This window comes from Apostichopus japonicus, chromosome 17 (genome assembly GCF_037975245.1).
Source record: "Apostichopus japonicus isolate 1M-3 chromosome 17, ASM3797524v1, whole genome shotgun sequence".
In the NCBI taxonomy this organism is placed as follows: Eukaryota; Metazoa; Echinodermata; class Holothuroidea; order Aspidochirotida; family Stichopodidae; genus Apostichopus; species Apostichopus japonicus.
Genome location: NC_092577.1, coordinates 32,972,699 through 32,989,231, shown reverse-complemented (window position 1 = coordinate 32,989,231; position 16,533 = coordinate 32,972,699). Strand labels below are relative to the sequence as shown.

The window sequence follows — 16,533 nt, the reverse complement described above, 5'->3', positions numbered from 1 at the left end:
AATATAATTTTGTTTCGACTAGACATAACTACCAGACATGCGTAGTAATAGCTGGCAAATAAAGTATGGCTATAAGGTTCATATACAGGTTAGCAAGTGCGTCGAGAACCGGGTTAGACCAGAGAACAATTATGTCATCTTGCCCCCTCATTATTTCTTGAAGTATTCGTGGTAAACTCATGAAAATGAAAATATATTTTCTTATGCTGTGTTTTTACCCCCCCCCCTCCCCGCTCCTCTAACTGATCTCTGACCATGGGGCGAATATTTTATTTGTATAGCGATGGTACAGGTACAAAGATGTTTTGTAATATAGTCATACGCCTGGTATGTCATAGGCGGTAATTCCTAGCTAAGACTAAAGCAGACTTTACAGCTTGCAGAATGGTTACACGCCACTTGAATGATTTGTTTCATCGCAACTATTGTACCCATCCTTAAATTGTTGGTATCCCTTCCCCTTCCCCTCCCCCTCCCATCCCATCCCCTCCCATTCCCTCCCCTCCCTCTCCCTCCCCTCCCTCAAACCAACCCAGAAAGACTGGCTACGGATCTGGTAGTCTCTTTTGTAAAGGTGTCGTAAACTCAATTGCTTACGCTTTATCCAATTTTGCAATTTCCAAGTGTTCACGAATTCCGTTTCAAATTTCACTACACGAAGCTGTGGCAAAACGGAAGTTAGAGGACGCTATACAACTAAGGAGTCTGTGTATTAAAAGTTGCCAATTTTTCTAGAATATTTTATTTTGGAAGTGGCAAGTGCAAATTGTTTTGTTTCATTCCAGCGGTGCTTCATTTCATTATCCCGATATCTGTACGTATGTATTGTACTACGTCAGTTATGTGTTGTACGCTTTTCAAAATAACGCGCGATTTTCATTGAAAAGAGAAATAATGTAGAATATGTGGAGAAGGCCTTCATATAGGTGGGAAGGGAGGGGGTGTGAGCATTACATGACAAGGGGTAGTTTACATGACAAACAATGCATACCCCCCCCCCTTCTCAAACGCTAAAACTCCATATGTCATATACAGAAGCATAACGCTAGGGTGTTGAGAGGGTGCGAACCCGCGTCAAATGGAGCGTTAGGGGCCCAGAGGAGCAAAAGCAAAATGGTTCACACAGCAAATTGGTTTTTTGCCCGAATCTCATTCTGATAGTGTGGTTACGTTAGGAAAACTAAATGTAATGTATCCATTAAGATGATAACACCTCGATCTTTCCCCACTTTTTCGGCCATTTTTTTTTCTAATGGTATCGACGGACTTCTCGTATTACTTTTGTTTGTTAATTTGTTGAAGAGGTCAACGATTGGCTAACTCCCAGATGAAACAATCTTCACTCAAAGCCAGCCCACCAACAGATAAAAACCTGGCCCCAACGAATGGTTGGTCGCTCCGCTCGCAATAATTATTACTCGCTTCGCGCGCTTTAGGGGGCCATGCATCAAGTCCTGGTCCCACTGGACCCCAAGTTAATATCTACGCCGCTGGGTCGTATGTTACTCTCTATAAAGTACCTCATCTTTGGTGTCACCGTGATAATTCTCATCATCAGAATGATTAGTCTTACATCTTCAGAGGAGAACACGGGTGACCGGACAATTCAAAAACAAATATATTAAAGGGGTATTCCGGTGGCGAAAAACGTGACACGTATATAGAAAAAGAAAAAGATTCCATGCTGTTTAGTTGAAATTCCCATCTCAACGTCTCGTCCCTAATGCATGATAATGTTGATGGAATGTCCTGGCTTAACCTGCACGATTCTTCCCCAGATTGGATCACAGTAGATTGTCTGTGATGTCAAACAGAGCAAAGCATCCTTCAAATGGTTTAGCGTTCTATTAACATCTTCTCGTTGTATCCTTGAAACCTGATAAATTTGGAATGTTTGCTTGGCTGTACAAGGTTCTCTGTATTAAGAACTTCATCATATTGCATCTTTCTTGTAGAAATATTATTTTCCCGAGTTTTGATATCATAAAAAAAAAAAAAAAAGTACAAATAAAAAAAAATTGGAGGAGAATTGTCGTAATGAAATCCATCATTCACTTTGCTGTTGCCAGATTCATTAATAAATATCACAAATTAACCAAAAACAAAAAAGTGACGTCATCGCTATACAAAGTGATATGACCTAAAGATGCAGATTTATAGAAATGATATTACCTGCGATTTATTTGTTTATTAAGCAATCAATTTCAGCCATTGGAAATATCCCTTGAAAGGTTCAAATATATTTATATATATATTTTATATATATATTTTAACAGTTGACCTATATAGGCTTATGATTCTTACATCATTTTCCCAGAAATTTGTATATACCGGTTCAAACCAGGTAGTGTGCTATGGGTATGTCCTTTTCTTTCCTTTCAATTTCTTCACTCACAGCTTTTAATTCAATTAAATGCCAAAAACAGGAGAATGTCTTGAAAATAATATATATTTAAACATTTAGATTTCATGAGCGCTGTGTTTTAGCTGCCTCGTGATCGTATCAATGCATGCAAACCATTTTTACCAATCATAATGAGCCCGACAAAACTTGTGCCATTTTCTGCTTTATGTTTGTAATCACTAATACCGCAAAGCAATATTTGTCTTATTAAGATGATATCTTTTTAGATGGGCTATCTAGATAATTGAGGTGGTAGGTGCAGAAAAAGGGGAAAACGTTTACTAAAGCACCTCAATATGTGTGTTTGTATGTGCGTGTGTTAGTATGTTTTTAAATTCCGTTAGGCTTAGTTAAATTGTCACTTATCGCGATCGTTTTGGAATAACACTTTCTTCTGAATTTTCAATTCATGAACTGATCGGACAGTGTAATTTCATCCTGGAATATAGCGTTATTACTTTTGACTGCGTGCCTAAAACCAACAATAATACCGCCCTCTATTTTAATTTGGTTCGCTATTAAATGACATTCATACATGTCTGTGCTGTCAAAAAAAAATGTTGTTGCATTTGATCAATCGTGGTCTTATTTCGAGTAGGTATATCGGTTTATAAATGCGCTAATACCATGTACTGTGACTTCGGTTGGGTCAAAACAATTTAAAGTTATTAATATTTTGGAATATGTTCAATAATTTCCATAAAGTGCCGTATTAGAGGTTGCCTACAATATATATATATGACTGATATTAATAGAGATTTACCCAGGAGTAATATGTTGGCGAGAGGTATTGTTTACAAGGTTGTGATAACCACATCATATATTACATCGGCCCCCATCCCATACTCATCCCAACCCACCCTCGCCACCCTTCGGTCTCAAGGACAGATATGCAATTGCTGTACGGCACATTACACATTAAAACAGCTCTTTTTGAACAAAACAATTTTACCAAGTGTTACTCGAAATGAGACTGACTCAACTCTTAGATTATTTTTGACCAATTAATTTAAATAGCTCCTTCGTCTTGAAATAAAACAAAGCAAATTAAGTCAAGCTAATCGTGTCCTACGTTCTTAGATGATAATTAAATTTAAAACATATCAAAGTATTTATAAAAAATGAAATACATTCAACTGATCAAACACTTGAACCCTAACAATTTATTGTCGACGGAAGAATTGTTCGAACCGAACGCCCAAAAGCAGTTAGAAAATACTGTGTATATGTTTCCCTTTTTGTTTTCCCGAAAGTGAAAATATGGAGTCACTCTAACCGACGTTGCAAAGTTGTGGATGGGGGAGGGGGTGAAGGGGGGGGGGGGTGCGGATTGCAAAGCCGGACAATGACTGTAACGCGGATCGCAAAGTCGGTTATTACTATTACGGCAAATTTACAGAAACGCTGTATAGTTAACATGTCTTTAAATGTTTAAATATGTTGTGTTTGATACATAAATTATTAACCCCCTTTAACATAGTCCATGTACCAGAAAATGTGTAGGTTAGTCCAAATTGGTGATAGGGGAGATGTAAGTTGGCTTTAAATATAACCAATAATGAAAATATATCCATATCTATATACATATCATTTGACTACTTACAACTGTATATATCACCGCAAACCTTACCCATTACGAGTAGAATCCCTATGAAAAATCTTAAGCGTTACAGGTACGACTTTGCAATGTCCCTTGCGAATTAATCTGGTACACACTAAGTTCTTCAATACCGCCCTAATTACTTCAGGGGGGGGGGGGGGGAGTGCATTTTATACTGTAGTTTTGTTTCATCATTGTGTGTGTACAACGAAAAAGTACTGTAAGAATGTTAGTGTTGTTGTTATCTAAAGTATGCTACAGTTATATTGTTATGTAAGCACGTAAAACTACACACAATCTTTATATTGTACTAAAGCAAATGATATTACCTGCTGGTGTCTGGTTGTGAATGTGCATCAGTATGTATGTATGTAAGTCAAAGTTTGGTAGAAAAGTCTACTACTGTAGGGACTCAGTAGGCCAAAAACGTAAAGAAACTTGGGCTGATTGATGTTTTCAGAGATAAATGATCCAAATACAGGTAGCCGGAATCCGACATTAGAAAGGAAATCAGTTTCAAAGACGGAAGTCTGTAAGTCAGAGTTGAACCTTCACTTTCGTGAGGTCATTGGTGTATGAACTTTTTCGATATAACAGTGCTTCCTTAGTACAGAATGGGTGTGCACCCTTTCCTGTGGGCTGGCCCAATCTAGTAGTTCCGCGAAAAGTAAAAAAAGTTTCGCAACTTTTTCTCTAGTTCTTTCAGATCTACTACACATCAAAATCAGGCATCGAAAACTCTCCGCCTCTGGTTATGAAAGCAGCTTAAATGCCTCAAGCCGCGTTTGGAAAGTACCACATTGGCTGAAAACATGTCCAAAGCAATAGTAACATCAAGGTTTGAATAAAGCAATAATTCTGTCCCAACAGTAAATCGGTTTAACGTTGCTCGTTAGACCAATCGCAACTTAGACCCAGACCTATAGCCTAGGACTAGCCTATAGCCTAGTCCTACTAGCTGGTTTAACGTTAGACTTCCTGCCGGCCTAGGCGAACCCAAACTACTGGAAGTTTAGGCCTAAAGTTAGTAAGAAGGTTGGCATAAGCCTAGGGGACTTTTGGAAGAATTACACACTTGGAAGGCATGGTTTGATCCCTACCGAGAATGGCAGAGGACAAAATTGTATTTGAATTGTGTGCGACTGCAACTAGGCCTATAGTAATAGCAACATACATTGACATGATTACATGATCTGTATAACTACAGTATAACTGCAGTAATGGCACTACATAGAAATAAAACCATCCATCAAGGGCCATGGAGGCCCTAACGGTAACTTGAAGATTGAATGTTTAAGTTTGGATAACAACAGTGATTGAGATATAATTTACTATTTGAACATTCTCACTCAGTGCCTCACAGCCTGATAGTGGTAGAGTGACTACGACAGTCACTTATGTCATGTTATAATAAGCCTTTATGTTTGCAAGTGCATATGTTTTGCATGCTTAGGAGACTTGTGTTGCTTAGGAACTCCAAATTGTGTTGTTGATGTGCTACATGCATTTCATCTGCTATCTAATTGCTTGAACGAAAACAGAAACAAATAAGAATTGAAGTTATGTATATGTACTAATAAGCAATCCTCCTGCATTCATTTACACGTAGTTCCACTTGCAGGACTTTGGCAGCTATATCATCGTTGCATTAATACATCTGAAAGGGCATTCACCCACAACGGGTAAGGTAATAGTAAATTGGGGTGTTACTAAAACGAATGACAGTTGCGTTACACATAAGGAATGACAATATGTTGTACACACTAAAAAATTGCGTTGACTAAAACGAATGACAGTAATGACAGCACAGACATTTGCTTCAACCGGATATCACAGTTCAGACTTCGTGGGTATCTAGATCTAGTAAAGTACGGACAAGATAAAAACGCACCTTATAGTAAACGAAATTGTAAGTCTGATTTTAAAAAGTAAATTTAACATCATTTTTCCGATATTAATTGTTAGAAACTAACAATACTATAATCTTGAAACGGCTTCAGTTATCTTTACAGAGGTAAAAAGCACAGCACTCAAGCGCATTCTCACACAAAAACTTTCTTACACCAAAACCCTGCAACCACGTAACATGCGATTTTCCTCAAATCATTTTTGCGCAGAAAACCATTAACCGCATTTACTCCACTCCGTTAATCATTCTATCTCTTCTCAACACTGTCCTTCGTTGTCATTCGCTGTCATTCGCTGTCATTCGCAAATGATAATTAACCCTGTACAAATTCAATTGTCATTCGGTCATTCGCTGTCATTCGTTTTAGTTTGTCCCGTAAATTGCTCCCGCAGAGAATGCCACATGACCCTCAAAGTTTGGAGCATGTTTTTTTTTTTTCCATATCTCCTAGTTGACATAAGCTGTATAGCTGCCTGTGGCTGCTACAGTAATAGAATGCTTATATACTTTATGGTTTACAACATGAGTAGGCCTATCTTTAAAAACTTGGAAAATAGTTTAATTAGACCTGGTTAAGCTGGCTTTTAGTGACCAAAACCTACAGTACTCCTTTTGAGGTTGTTGATTTAGAGCTTGACATGAGTTTGAAGAGGGTTTGATATCATTTTGCTTGTTGTCCAGGGGACAAATTGCAGTTTATATCCATGTTCAGTAAAATTCGCTCCCTATCAAGGTTAATATACAGTACCATGGAAGATTAATCTATAGTACAATCAGTACTTTTGCAAGTTAGAGTTGCTATGTTTTGGCAGGGCACTGTGATAGTTTGCTGACAATCAATGATGGCTACTGCCTTGTGTTTTTGTTTTCTTTTTGTTTAAATATTCTGATTTTTACAATTGTGGTGTTGAGGAAAGTTACCAAAGAAGGCTGAGTAGAATTTGCTGGCATACCAAATCAATGTATCATGGAAGGCTATGCTATATCATATGACTGATTATTTTTAGCAAAGTTACTCGTTGTCTTTTGGACGGGCATAGTGGCACCTTGCCAACACAATGAAGGGCACCGATTGCTGCTTACTGGCAATCACAGGCGCTGTCCCAGAAATGTACAGGTCTTTAAACAGGAAATACAAGTTGTTAAAAGCCAGTCATATTTGTAGGTACTATGTTTGTAACATAATTTACAAGTATTGTAATGGTATGCTCCTGACTGCTTTATCCAGTTGTATTAAAGTGTGTACCAATAGCAATTATGATACTTTAAGTTTAAAATTGTTTTCGTTGACCTGACATAACACCCAACTCGGCAAAATTACGATTACATAACTACTTTTGTTAAATATGAAAATTGGGTGCAAATATCTCCAGTCCTGAGGAACATAACCTTCACTAATAAATTTACTAAAAACCAATGAGAGTGGAACAAATGGTGTGCAAAAGTCTTCAACAAAAACGGATAGATGGCATCAGGTCCAGGAGCTATAGAAGAATTAAGACAAAGCAGCTCCTTTAAGACAACCTCCGAAAATAAGACCGTATACAGTTTAGGACCATCACTTCCCCGGGCTTGAAAATCTGGAATACTACTCATATCTTCTCTTGTAAAAACCCACACAAAATAGTTGTTCAAAAGATCTGCAAGATCCTGACAATCAGTAACTATATTATCTGCTTGTGGTGCCGTAAGAGAAATAACCGCATCTTTAACTTTCTGCTTTGACCTGACATTGTTTTATCTAGTGCCCCTACATATCTGTAACTATACCAGTTTCTTATCATTTTTGTCACGTATTACTGTACACCTGTAAAGCATATGAAAAAAAAAACATTTGAATTTAATTATTGCCCTTTGATGCAGTTTTCTTGAGCTCTCTGATTTTTATGATTGTTGGTCCCTGGAACAACCGGCAATTTATCAAAATTTTCAAGCCTGAGTAAAAATTGACCGCTCGACTTGGTCAGTGTACCGTGGGAGGTTACTGGGTCGTCAAAGGACAAAGTCCTTGCCCATGTGTGGCCTTTTTGTTGATACCTGCACTTTAGAGCATTGACTTGATCCCTTGGACAACTTGATAGATCTGCTAGTTATATCAGGGTTTGCAACAATAAAGTGTTTCCCTTTAAAAAGTTATGGTACAGTACATTACCATGTATGGTTTAGGTATAGTGGGGTAATTTTAGCCTCAATAAAGTTCTTTGACAAGCAAAGAATCAGTTATCCTCCTTAATAATTATGGACAAGCCTTAATGGTCTATACGATTGAAATGGAAGCGGGTTGCTGTTTTTAACCCCCTGCCCACCCATCCTGCGCCTATTCTCCACACATTCATCTCCCACACTATCTGAAATTAACTAAAATGTTCAGACATTACCACTAGAACTCAGATGTTGTGCTTACCTTTTTTCAAAAAACTTCCAGAAACTCATCTCATGCATCAAGCATTCATCAATGTTTAACCAATAATTATTTTGTTCATTTGTTTTGCTTTCTTCTTCTCATTTTCTCTCCCGTGCCTCGAGCAGCCTCTCGGATGGATATATGAGAGCATTCTTAATTACTAATATTATCATTATTATTATTATTAGCATATTTTGAATAGCAACTATAGACACAGAAGTTGATCTCTCATAGATCCAAGTGATACTTTCTAACCACATTGTTATATCTATAGAGAAACGTTTGCACAAATGAGTGGTACAGTAGTTGAAAACCGCAGTATATTTATAAATACTGAACATCTTAAAAACAAATTACCTTCAACGCAGTAGGTCCGATCGACTATATTCTACTCAAATTCGTCTTTGGTAGTAATCCTTTAAAGTCTGATATAAAGTGGAGGGAGAGGGGGGTGGGGTGGGGTTAAATATAGAACTAGCATGTGACAGACATACACCTTGGTGAAATAGTCAAAGGCTGGTTCAAGAAGTTATATTGGAATAGGCACAGTTTGAGCATACTGTAAGATACAGTACAGGCTAGTTGTTATACAGTAGCTAATAGCATAATAGAATATTACATATACTTAGCTTATACATAAAGCTGGATTTGGTTTTGAATGTTTCAAAATATGGTGAAGTATGCAGCAGGGGCACAACCATATATACTTCTAGAGGGGGCGGGAGGGGTATTAGCATGCCCCAAGAAAAAAATCAATGGAGGAATTAATCAACCTCCTACCGACATAAAGAATATTACCAACAAAACTCCACATGTAGGTCTACAGTAAATATATCACCAGTATATACGGAGAATACTATTGAAACAGAAAAGTTGTGTCTAAGTACCCTCCATTTCTATCAACATTGTACTCTTCCCCTGGGATGAAATTATCATGCAGCATCTTATCCCCCTCCCCACCCTCTCCCCCATTTACCCCCAAAATGTGGAGTGTTAGCTCAGTGGTTAACACTGGTGCCTTTCAATCATAAGGTCCCTGGTTCGAGTCACTCCCAGATTAATGTATGTCGTCCAGTTACAGGGTTGTTGACAATTAACAATTCATAATCATGGACGTTAAATATGAATGTGAGAGACTGACTTCGGTCAGCTTGCGGCTTTGATAAGCCAATTAGGCTTCTTCGCGAGTTCCTGCTTGCAGGAGGATCTAATATACATACATACATACATACAAAATGGTGGAATTTTGCGCACCAGGTAGTACTTGAACTAGATACCGTAAGTAACAAAAGTCTACAGTAGCAGTGATGAAATTAGGTTTATTAACTTTAAATAGCGGTTTGCAAATGAGACATATATGTTAGAAACAGTAGCACCTAGTAAGCAACTGGCTACTGATGAGAAACCTAGCAGGTTATTGCAAGATTGATCTCTTAGTTCCATTCATGGATGTTCCATTAAATGTGCATTAATATTTACACGGTCTGTTACACGATGCAATTTAGGTACAACTCAACTATAGCTTTGATTGGTATCTTTCACAAAATACTGCATCTACTTTAAGTTGGTAGGTTTGAACTGAAAATATCTTGCAACACATCTCTCTGTAAATATAGCAAAGAATTAGGGTCAATGCAGATTATGCTGTGAACTTCTAAGAATTTCTGAACTCTTTCTAAACATGTATATAATTTGTAATCTCCTTCTGGCATAGCTGTCAAGATTTCTGGTAATTACTCTGACCAATTCCCAGTTGTTGTTTTTGAAACCTATTAATGTGAATGTTTGGTTTCTATTTTGCTAACATATATAAATACAAAATGAAACAGCTGAAGCAAAGATACAGTGAGTTTCATTATCCAGTATGCTCGTATCTTAACTTCGGAAAGATTAATCTTATTTTCAGCTTGTTACATCATGGTTTTGGGAACTGATTTTTCTTCTGGGCTCTGGCTAGATAACAAATTTGACAGCATTTTAACTTGTCCTAGATAGCAGTTGCATTTACCAAATTAATGTAAAAGATCTGTAGGCCAATTTTCCAAAAAAAGAAGAAGAAGAAGGTTGGTCAATTTCTGTAATTGTGATTTCTGTCATGAATTTGTAGGTCATAAGTCTTAAATTTAAACTTTCAGTGTGCCAGCCAGACAGTTATTTCAACTTAGTAAGACTCTGTGTTATGTTCATCTAGCCTATGAAGAAAGATCCTGCTAGGATCGAAACGTCAGGCTTACTTACTTTTACACATTCTCCTACACAGGCTCTCTAGTGGATAGGCAGTTATATTGGATAAGCAGTTTGCTAACAGTTTTATTTTATTTTATGTTAATCTAGTCAGTGATCTTCATTTTGTATTTTAGTAAACTGTCACGTTTGATTAAGTGCAAAACGTACATTCCAGGAACTTAAATTGTTGTTGTTGTTATTGTTGTTGTGATAAAGCATATTAATCATATCAACCACAAGACTTATTTTAATTCTGTATGAGTTTCTGAGGGTGGAGAGTCAAATACCAGTTTGGTACTATGTGTTCCAATCGATTCTTCCAGCTACACATGAAAAGGGTGAAATCACCAATGGTGAGATGAGGACAAAAGTAATGTAGGTTTATGCCAACAGAATGTATTCTATTATTAATTCATGAGGTGTGGTACATACAAGGACATGGACTAAATCTCTTTAATTCATAAAGTGTGAGGTGTATTGATAAGATGTTGACCAAATATCTTCTAATCATTAGATGTGGGATGTGTTAGGACATTAAGTGACTTCAATTCATGAATTCACAGGCTCTAGTTTTATTAAAGTGTGGGATGTGTTAGAACTTCAGTCAGTCCCCTGATTAAAGTGTGGAATGTGTTAGGACTACATTAAGTCCCCTCATAATAACTGTGTGGAATGTGTTTCATGGAATGGGATTCACTCCACCACTTTTATTCATGAAGTATGGCATGTGTTAGGATGCTTACTGAATCTCTCTGAATTCAACAGACTTCTTTGGGAGTAAATTTTTTTTGTGTTCATGGCATGAAACTACAAATGTGATACTTGCATGTTAACGTCTTACATTTTTAAAATTTTGCTATAATCATGTTTGAAAGGTGAGACAGAGATACAGATGAGTACACAGTACACATGGAATCCTATTTGACTTATCCTGCATCAGTTTTATATTATAAAGAATAAAAAAGTTCAATATTTTAGTTTTGTCTTCCTTTAATTAATGCATATATGTGCGTTTAGTGTCAACAGAGAAAAGTGTGTATCACTGAGGCTTATAATCCTAGGGACATATGTAATAGGGACATAAAGGGACATATGAAATGCATCATTAATTTTTTCACATTTGAGGGTTAAAACTTCAATTATGTAGGTTAATGCAGGCGACATGCAGGTTGTGATACTGTAACAGTTGGGTGTGGCTGTGTTATTTATGAAGCATTGAGGGTTAATTACTTTTTTGATATGCAGGTTTGGTTATATGCATATCATTCTCCTGCATTGCTATTCATTGAAGAGCATTTATATAACTTTAATAACTTTCTTCACACACTTTGTAACTTTCCTCAGGCTCCTGAAAAATGAGGAAACGGGAATCGACATCACTGTCCCTGAGTTTAAGGAGGTCTCGGGTCGATTTGGTCTTTCCAAGGAAGAGGAATTCAACATCATTGTAATCTCCAGACTTGCGTACTTTAAGACAGAGAGTCACTTTCCTGGCGATGTCGTTCAGTTCATGGTGAGTCCCAAGCACTTACCATCAAAACAGGAACAATTTGTTTGTTTCACCTCAGCTACTTTCAAATGTCAGCAAAGTGTGCGAAAAATCTGCAGTATCGCAATTTTTGTCCAAGGGTTAAAGTTGATCTCGAACGAACAAAACTACACAAAACAAGTATGTAATAACATCAAAAATCTTGTCTATGCTCTTAGCGCATAATTTACTAATTATCCCATGGGTTTGTAGTTAAACCAATATTTGTAAGCTTAATTTGGCACATATTTCGGGCAGATCCAGATTTATCCTTCACAGTTGCCTAAATTCTGATTATAATGTGACGTGAGCCAAAAGAAGGTTAAATTGGTAATTTAAAGTGTTTTCCTGGACAGTAAAGGGATTGCAATTAGGTCAATTGAGTGAAACCGTAAATGTTGGTTGACAGAGATGACATATGTGAGAAAAGTAAAAGGAAAAGAAAATTAAATTGTGTTAGATAATTATCAAATTTATGTCATAATTTATACCGGATAGGACTGCAAATTCAAATCATACCCTAGGGATGATCATCCCCAAACCGGTAAAATCAAAACTGTTTGTCGAGACGACAGTATATCCCCCTCAAGAAATATCGAAACCTTAAAAAAAAAACATTATCTACATTTGATGATGGATGGTCTTGGAAATGAACTTGGTAATTGCCACAGATTTGGTGTGTATTGAGCTTACATTGGCTTGGACTCAGGCTAAGTAAATTTTGTGAAAACTCTGGATTATCACTTTTAAATCACTTTAGAATCCAATGTGGTCTGTAAAAAGCTTTATTCACTTTTCCTTGGTCTAAACTAGTGCAGTTATAGTTAGCACTTAATTTTTATAACCAGTTAATATTCACAGAAAAGATAAACTGGCTATAAACTTGCTTCTTCTGAGCACTAGAAGTATACACATAATATACCTTGTTAGGTATAAAGGCTAAATGTTGAATCAAAGATTGATAAAATAGTGAAATAAAATAAAATGAGGATCTATGGAGCTAGATCTCTCGATGCGGTAAAGTAACCACTCAGTTTCTTTAAAGGCATTGAAGACTCGCGCACAAAGAAACGTCTCATGCCGGTAATCTGACCTAGTTTCGAATGAGGTGTAACAGAAGTGTTAGACACCACCATCGATCCCAGAAAATACACACACAGCTTGCTACCGTCGGTAATTAGACACTAGTGTACAGTCAATACATGCAGCTACGGTCAATACCCACAACACAGTGTACATATAGCAGCGATGGACATCTCAGGTCTAGATAAAGTTAACAACGTATCCAGTTTCATTACTGTCTGCATTTTGTAGCGACACGAAAAAAACTTCACTTGCAAACAATGGAAAGTTAACTTTTTCAGATGGCGGCACGTGGTTTGGGGCGAGTCTTCAATGCCTTTAAGTGCTTTGCTTATAGAAAAGAAACCTAAATTCAACCAGTTGGTTGTTTTCAATAAACTTTTCAGCATCAAGAACAAACTTTCAAGAACTGATAACATATGTGACATGTAGAGATGAGAGTTTGTTTGTCATAAATATTACAGATAACTTCCCATGCGTGCAGTGATTTCTTCATATCTCACCGATAAAACTTGCTACCTTTCCGTAAAAAACACTACTGCGGTCTGTCGAGATGGCTCAAGGGTGATAATTTGCAATGGTGTGTAAGATGTAGGACAGCTGGGCACAATTATTTTGTTTGGAAGGGAAACCAGTTGAAACAATACTTAAGCAGTAAAAAAATTCCGACCAAGAAGAGAGAATATAATTAGTTTCTACCTGATTACAAGTGGCAGATGGCCAGTATTTGGCGGGAGATCGGCGTTTTTCTTCTCTTATGGTAATAAGCACGGTGTAATATATTCTACAATCAAAGGAAAATATAGTTGTATTTTATGTTTCCTTGCTTCGCAATGATTGCTCTTGCCATGTTGTTTGTTTATCGATATTGTTTAATCATTCGTATGTGACGTGGATTCGCGCACATTGAGAAGTACCTAACATGCGGTACCGTTTGTGATATTTTAGGACAGTTTCTCCTTCCTAAAGAAAAAAAAAAGAAGAAAAGTTAAAACTAAAATAGGAAAGGTAACATGAAGTTCATTAAGCATGAAATTGGGTTTGTGTGTTTAAGTTAGTAAAACTTTGAAGCTCCATAAGAAAGAAAAAGCAATATAAACAGAAAGCAACTAAAAAAACAAAAAAAGATTCCATGCAAATCTGGAAAAGTAGATTCTGTTGTTCACACAGTGTGGATATTCGATTAAAACCGTTTTACTCGCGACCTTGGTCAGCGATGTGAATACATCTTGATTGCATGATGGCGTGTTTGGTTACTATATCCAGATGGTGGAGCAAACTGATTTATTAAACTTATGCCCAAAGATGACCGTACTTTTGGCATCAAGACCGAAAGTGCATTCAACCAAATGTAATATTTTACCCCAAAGTTTATTAAGGCAACATGCACTGTGAAGGATACATGTATATATATGTGGTGAAGCGTGCATAATGAAGTTACTTTATTTTAAGTAGAGAAAAATCCCATGATTAATTTCGGTTGAAAACTGAAAAAAGAAGTAAAAAATTACTGCCCACTAACCATCTTAGGAGATTCACTCAGTTGTTGTAGCCATTGGCAGTAGATCACCTTTTGAATACAACGGTCATCGTTGAGGTCAAGTTGAGACAGTCTTTGTGTCTGTACCACACTGTGAATCGTTATGTCATTTTTTTCTGGAAAAATCTTAAATCATAAAGAAACAGTTACGGCAAAATGAACTTCATGTGTCTTACATCTTGAAATCGACAAGAGAGTTGGGAAACATTCTTTGTTTAACATATATCTGAGTTCAACAAGAATTACACAAATTTGAAACCTTTATTCATAGAAAGATCTATACACATTTAGTTGATTACTTTAGCAGACCATACAGTAAACCCTTTGTATATAATTACAGCTATAGGTAGAGGGATGTCCTTAAAATTTGAAGCCTTACTGGTGGGGTACTTCATTATACCGAACGGTCAGCTCCCCGCCTGTAATTGTTAACGGGTAACGGTAACGAAATTAGTATGCAAAATAGGCCATAAAATAATGCATGGGGGATTAATCTGTACACAAGGTAGCTGTATCAACTTTGTACTTATTGCACTGTTTGAATACTGTGTTTTTTTTTGTTGAAGCATTTTTAGTAGTTTGTGAACAACAAGAACATAGTCATCAGCCTAGATCACATCATGTGTAAAGTTTCAAACCTCTTTTATTTACTGACTCTTCAAAACTCTATCTGTGAACTGAGGTGTCAACACATTAGGCCTGCAGACTTTTAATTTTCACCCTTTTTAAATGATAGCCCAATCAAAGTAAAACAAAACTGTTAGCAAACTGCTTAACCACCAAAGAGCCTGTGTAAGAGTATGTGTAAAAGTAAGAGGGCGTGACGTTTCGATCCTAGCAGGATCTTCTTCAGAGGCTGAATGACAAGTTACAAATGCAAGTTACAAATACACACACAGAATACAGACAGGTTGTCTGTCTGTATTCTCTGAGTGTATTTGCCCCTTTTGTTAGTATTGTTACTTGTCATTCAGCTTCTGAAAAAGATCCTGTGAGGATCAAAATATCAGGCCCTCTTACTATTACTCATTAAATGATAGCCTGTAAGTATTTTTCCAAAACTTTAGAATGCTAGCATGGATGGACCTAACATGAACTGAACAATGCAGTATACTGCTAGGGCTTCTTACCCTCCAAAATATCTGCCAATAATAATAAGATCAAATTAAAACAAGAACAATCCCTTTGGATGGTCTGTTGTTAATTTTTGTTGTTGAAATGAATAAGCTGTTTTGGAAGACCTTTCAGTTTTAATAGAAATCTTCTGACAATTTATTTGATGTGTGCATACATACATGTACAACTTGTGTCACTACTTAGTTTAAATAGACCTCAGTTTAATATGAGAAATTATTCCATATAATAGATAATTTCGCTATGCTAGATGAAGCTTTGTGGCTTCCAAATACCCAAAACAAGGGACTTATGGTTCTTATGTAACTTCTGAGTAACAGCTAGTGTGCTGTAAAGGACCAGTTTGTTAGCTAGCTAGATAGATAGGAAATTAAAATGGTAGAGTTGTGACAGATATTAAGCTTTGTGGCTAAAACAAGGGACTTACAGTATGGCTCTTATGTAACTTCTGAGTAAAAGTATTAGTAATAGTGTAATTATAGGCTGTGCAAATATAGTCACGAAACTGTAATTTACAGACTGGTAATATGTATATATTGCTCAGTGGCAGTGATGTAAATGCTTGCACATCATATGGAGTAATATGCTTGAAGTAGCCTTTTTTTAAATTTAATTAAAATTTGCCCCATTTCACTGGTACCTTAACATACATATAGAGCGCTCCTTCAGGCTGAGTTGACGATGGTGTCGGTTCCTCAGTGCAAT

At 36.7% G+C, this 16,533-nt stretch overlaps 1 protein-coding gene across 1 annotated transcript in view; it reads left to right on the top strand.

Annotated features, from left to right (window-relative positions):
• The first annotated feature begins 4,620 nt into the window (after positions 1–4,620).
• Positions 4,621–16,533, top strand: part of LOC139984269 (pyrokinin-1 receptor-like) — a 104,076-nt gene continuing 92,163 nt past the window's right edge. Inside the window, exons 1-2 of the mRNA XM_071998106.1 lie at positions 4,621–4,842; positions 11,888–12,056. Of these exons, the coding sequence (XP_071854207.1) occupies positions 4,817–4,842; positions 11,888–12,056 (195 nt within the window). The 5' untranslated portion in view covers positions 4,621–4,816. The remainder of the gene's footprint in view (positions 4,843–11,887; positions 12,057–16,533) is intronic.